A 6,140-nucleotide genomic window follows, 5' to 3' on the forward strand; every position below is an offset into this window, starting at 1 on the left:
TTCTTGCCCCCTTTTTGGTTTTTGTCTCATGCAAAAATAATGTTAACATTTATTTTTTTTTTCAAAAAAAGCAAACGGGATGCATGTTTTTGTTTTTAATTTTAATTAAATACTGCACGTAAAGTAGGAAGTGGGAATTGACCAAATGAGATGGATTGTGTGTGCACTGGTGTGAGTGAATCAGTTAATTAAATTGAATTTAATGGATTAGGGGTATTATAGTACTTTTATATATAATCAATACTTCTCTCTCTTCTATTACCAAACAATACATCAAATCTACTCAATTTCTCACTTCTTTCTCTCTTCTCTAACTCTCTCTCACTTATTTCTCTCTTCTCAACTTCTTCTCTAAACCAAACACTTTTGGAGGGTTTTGAAGTGCAAAGTCTATATTTTTAGAATATACTTTATGGTTTTTTTTTTATAAAAAAAAACATGATAAATGATCATAAAATACTTTAATAGTGCTTAATTTTTTTTCTTAAAAAAAATAGTGTTTGTGATTTAAAAATAAAAAATAAGTCATTTTCTCCGCTACGAAACACTATGTCCAAACATACCTTTCTAGAATAAACCGATGACAAACCAAAAAATTGTACCCAAGATCACTTCGAAAATACCATCCAATGAGTCAAAGTAACCATTCTTTTTGCAAAATCTGAAAGACGATGCTCTTTAGGCACCTAGTGATGGCTCTGAGACACTCACCAAACAACAATTAACTGTCTTTCGATACTTTTGGCTCATTGACATAAGTATTTCTAGGACCAAGATTTAAATTTAATGGATCTGTATTTCCATTAAAAATTACTATATGTTCGGTTCTTGGAGAACAAATATGAGCCACTTTTGTTATTCTTTCCATCACTAGCTCCAATTCGTCGATTAAGTTGTATGACCATCGAGACACAACATCAGACTGTGGGATTTTCATGCAGGCGATTTCTCATGGCCAAAAAGACACAAACAATGGAAAAACAAGCTATTGAAGATATGGTTCTTGAAAGCAGATGGGTTGGCAGTAGTAAAATGCCTTTCGCATCCGCGACAAGAACTCAGCCAGTTCTTGAAAGTATTGCTTCGTAAATCATTTCATTTTCCCGTGTATCATAATTTCACTTTGATTTTAGTCTTTTGTTGGCACATATATTAATACAAGATTCGTTCCTTATGCAATGAGGAACACATTTGTATTTTAATCATAAATGAAGGACCGCCTTCCTAGTTCATAGATATTTCAAGCTATTATTAGTGTCTTGATTCTCGTTTACTCGCCTACACTCTTGGAGGATGTTTTCTACCAGGGCCATGAATTGCCACAGTTAAAGACTTCATCTTCTTTGCAGTCAGAGGATCTCACATTTACACATTCAGAACATCAATAGTTGTTCCTTCAAGATTGGATGGTCGAAAAAAATGCATATCTTGAATTTTATTTGTAATTTTGAATATCAAGTTTATATCTAAACTCCGATCTTGATTGGCCACCAATATTCCAAAGGTGGGGAATCACTTGCTGCAGTGGAGCTGAATTTATCCGCCAGTTAACACGCAATACCTTTCTCAATCGCATGAAGCAATTTGCATTTGTTAATTATTCGAATTCTAATACAACTGCGAAGTGTTTGCAATTAGCTTTTAAAAATAAAAAGCGTAAACTCCAATAAAATCCAGAAGAAGAAAAAAAAAACTAGAAAAGCATTCCTAGTCCTGATTTCCCCAATGACAAAGACGCCAAAATAAAAATCAATCTACAAAGCATACAACAAAATGTAAAAAAAAAACATAAAAACATATTGTTGTACGCTAGCAAGACCACAACAGCAACTTTAAAAACCATACAAGTGCAGGAGTATGGGGATGCATGCAAAACAACACTGGATACACATTGAAGTTACAGAAGTGAGAAAAAGGGAAAAACTTTCAGGAGATACACCATGATCACAAATAAAGTAAGACTAAGGAAAAAAAAAAGTCCAAAATATCTTGAAACCCGAGAGGATGTTTATGTCATTGTTAATACAGTCTTAACCACAGCTTGAAAGGTATCAAAGAGACAAAGCATCGACAATTTAAGGTGTACTAAGGACTCAAATTTGAAGCAAAAAAAGCCTATAAATTCAAATGACGGCTTTTCTTTTATTTGTTAAATTGAAAGCAAAAACAGCTACAGTAATAAGGAAACAAAGATCCTCAAACAGGACATACGGTTGCAACTCAAATATTGCACTAACCAAGAACAATTAACCACACAGAGGCATATCATCGATGATCAATAAAGAGCAGCAACACCAGCACCACTTTGACATATCAACTCAATGGCTAGATGTGTGGCTTTCAATGGAAATGGAACATTTCAATTCACTGTGATGAGTTCCCCCGGTGTACGCCACTCGAGATGTGTGGCTTTATAATCAATGATCAATAAAGAGCAGCAACACCAGCGCCACTTTGACATATCAACTCAATGGCTAGATGTGTGGCTTTCAATGGAAATGAAACATTTCAATTCACTGTGATGAGTTCCTCCAGTGTACGCCACTCGAGAGCAGGGTCATTTTTCAGTTGTTCTCCCATTGGAGAAGAAGCAGCTATTGTGGTATATGTGGGTGACTGCGTGTGTGCTTGGATTGATAACATTAGGTCATTGTGGATTTTCATCCATGAGACTTCTCAAGACCCAAAAGACTCAAGCTATGGAAGAACAAGCTGTTGAAGATATGGGTCTAGAAAGCAGATGGATGGATTGGTGATAGTAAAATGCCTTCTGCAGGGTGATAAGAACTCAGCCAGTTCTTGAGAGCATTGCTCCATAAATTATTGTATTTTCGTGTTTGTCATCATGTCCTCATTGGCCCTTCTCACTTTTTGATATTAGTCTTTTCAAAATGGATGGATTGTTAAGACTCTTTTGGGATTTGGATTCTCTCATTTTTATATACATTGGGAAGGAGGGTTATGTTGATGATTTCACAATTAAATCTCATTGGGTTCTACAACTTGAAAAATATATAAATTGGACCCAATGAGTTTTAATGTGGAGATAATCAACATAGCCCCTCATGCTTGATTCAAATATGAGAGGAACCAAATCCAATCTTCAATCAAATGCATATTGCATATATTGCAAGGTTCTTTCCTTCTGTGCAATGAAAAAAGCATGTGCGTACTTGCCTTTCTAGTTCCTAGTTATTTCAAGAACGTCTCTTATTAATAGTCACTCAACTCTCTTGTAGACTTATACTTGCCTAGTCGCTTAGGAATATATGTTCTCTATCAGGGTCATGAATTGCAAAGTTAACACATAACAATCATCTTTCTCAAATGCATGAAGCAGTTTGCATTAGTTAATCAGTCTCAAACAACTGTAATAAAGTGTAAGCGATTAACTTCAATAAATAAACTGAAGGGGGAATATAGGAGTGTAGATTCCACTAAAACCCACAAGAAGCAATATAAGGAACGTTGCCTAGTCCTGAATCAATCTACAAAGCATACAACAAAATGTATATTAAAAAAAAAACTTAGCTAGCAAGGCAACAAAAGCAGCTTTAAAAACCATACACAGTGCATGAGCATGTGCATGCATGCAAAACAACACTGGTCACACATTGAAGTTACAAAAGGAATAACAAAGGGAATACACCAAGTTCAGCTATAAAGTAAAGCTAAGGAAACAAAGTCCAAAATATATTGAAACCTGAGAGGATGTTTCTGTCATTGTTAATACACAGTCTTTAAACACAGCTTGAAAGGTATCTAAGAGACAAAGCATCAACAATTGAAAGTGTACTTCAGGCCTCAAACTTGAAACAAAAAAAGCAGGTGAATTCAAATGACAAAGCTTTTCTTTTATTTGTTAAATTAAAAGGAAAAACAGCTACAACAATAAGGAAACAATAGTTGCTCTGCCTAACCAAAGATCCCCAATCTCAATGAAACATACAGTTGCAACACAAATGCTGCATTAAACAACAAACAAACAACTAACCACACTAAGAGACATATCATCAATTAAGAGCAGCAGCACCAGTACCACTCTGACGAGCAAGTTTTGTCCACTCGGTATGGAAAGCGCCAGGACGATCGAGACGCTCATAGGTATGAGCTCCAAACAAGTCCCTCTGAGCCTGAACAAGGTTAGCAGGAAGCCTTGCTCTCCTATATGTATCAAAGTATGCAAGACTAGCACACATTCCAGGAGTACTAATCCCAGCTGAAATAGCCAATCCAACAACCCTTCTCCATGCTCCTTGTCTCTGCACCATTTCCTTAGCAAATTCGGGATCCACTATCAAACTAGCCAAATTAGGGTTCCTCTGATAAGCCTTCTTAATCCTATCCAAAAACACAGCTCTTATAATACACCCACCTTTCCAAATCCTAGCTAACTCCCCAAAATTCAAATTCCAACCTTTCTCATCACTCTTTGCCCTCAACAAATTCATCCCTTGAGCATAACTACAAATCTTAGAAGCATACAAAGCTTGTCTCACATCATCAATCAACCTTTTCTTATCAACCCCACTTCTCACAAACCCTCCCACTTCCTCACCCAACCCCGCTTCCTTCAAAACCGCCGCAGCATTCTCCCTCTCCTCCTTTAACCCACTCAAATACCTACAATCCAACGAAGCAGCAATCGTAGGAGCAGCAACTGACAACTCCGCAGCTTGCTGAACCGTCCATTTACCAGTACCCTTCATACCAGTCTTATCCAAAATCTTATCCACCAAATACCCATCACCACCTTCATCCTTGACCTTAAAAATATCAGCAGTAATCTCAATAAGAAAACTCTCTAACTCACCACTATTCCACTCAGCAAAAATATCAGCAAGTTCAGAATTGGACAACCCACCAACATGCTTCAAAACATCATAAGCTTCAGAAATAAGCTGCATGTCACCATATTCAATACCATTATGAACCATCTTAACAAAATTACCAGAACCACCTTCACCAATGTAAGTAACACAAGGACCATCTTCAACTTGAGCAGCAACCTTCGTAAGAATATCTTGAATATTACTATAAGCCTGGTAGGACCCACCAGGCATAAGAGAAGGACCATTTCTAGCACCTTCTTCACCACCAGAAACACCCATACCAAGATAGAGTAATCCTTTTTCAGAGATTTGTTGGATTCTTCGTTCGGTATTTTCATACCATTCGTTACCTCCGTCGATGATACAATCGCCAGGCTCCATATGATCGGAGAGCGCGGCGATTGTTTGATCGACAGGGGCACCGGCTTTGACAAGGATGATAACTGATCTAGGACGTTGGAGAGAGAGAACGAATTCGCGAGGGGAGTATTGACCGGTTAAAGGAAGGGAGCCTTCACGGTGGGCCCGATCTACGGTTTCATCGACTTTGGAAGTAGTGCGATTGTAGACGGAGATTGGGAAGCCTTTCTCGGCGATGTTTAGGGCTAGGTTTTGGCCCATTACGGCTAGGCCGGCGAGGCCTATGCGAGAGAGAGTGGAAGCGTCCATAGTTGAATTGAAGAAATGAAATGAAATGAGTTGGTGAATTGAGTTGGTGAGGGAGAGGGGAAGGAGTGAAAGTGTTTTTGTATGATGAGTTGTTGAGAAGTGGCGGACTCGTCGAGGGTGTGAAAGGACAGTGACTTAACCACCAACGAGGAGCTACCGTTACCTCCAAGATGTGTCAAAATTGCTATCTAAACGACTGCGTTTTAAAGTATCCAGTCAACTCGTATATATTTTCAGTATTTTAATTTTTACACACTATAATCCGTATGTCACAAACAACTCACAACTAAAAATTTAAATCGATATTTTTGTTGCTATTGAAAAATTATCCTAGTTAGCATCCTTTCGTCTCAATCCAATTATTATTTTATTTTGATATAATTTCATACACAAATGATATTTAGATACCCCTAACCCTCTAATCACATAAGAAATTAGCATATTACTTCTATGTCACCATTTTTCTTATAGTTGATGCATAAAAACTTTTAGTTCATCTTTGTGCTTACTCTAATATAAGTTTTCTATATCATCTATAAAAAAAAAGAGAAATGATATTTGTACAACCAATTTTTGACAACTGTTGTGACAACCCTCTCTCTCATACTCACATGTGTTTTTATTCTCTCTCTTCTTCAT

At 37.1% G+C, this 6,140-nt stretch overlaps 1 protein-coding gene and 1 pseudogene across 1 annotated transcript; one reads left to right on the forward strand and one right to left on the reverse strand.

Annotated features, from left to right (window-relative positions):
• The first annotated feature begins 972 nt into the window (after positions 1 to 972).
• Positions 973 to 2,819, forward strand: LOC146934271 (uncharacterized; annotated as a pseudogene).
• Positions 2,820 to 3,666: 847 nt separating this feature from the next.
• On the reverse strand, positions 3,667 to 5,792 carry LOC146934272 (6-phosphogluconate dehydrogenase, decarboxylating 1, chloroplastic). Its single transcript, XM_085706143.1, has one exon. The coding sequence runs from the start codon at positions 5,499 to 5,501 to the stop codon at positions 4,014 to 4,016; it is 1,488 nt and encodes a 495-aa protein (XP_085562269.1). The 5' UTR covers positions 5,502 to 5,792; the 3' UTR covers positions 3,667 to 4,013.
• Between the last annotated feature and the right edge of the window lie 348 nt (positions 5,793 to 6,140).

Source organism: Medicago sativa, chromosome 4, assembly GCF_051527215.1.
Source record: "Medicago sativa cultivar Bolivia chromosome 4, Bolivia_mono, whole genome shotgun sequence".
NCBI classification, from domain to species: Eukaryota; Viridiplantae; Streptophyta; class Magnoliopsida; order Fabales; family Fabaceae; genus Medicago; species Medicago sativa.

What these genes read in the sequence shown, in the direction of transcription:
- LOC146934272 (XM_085706143.1), bottom strand. Translation starts at nt 5,501, where the DNA reads ATGGACGCTTCCACTCTCTCTCGCATAGGCCTCGCCGGCCTAGCCGTA.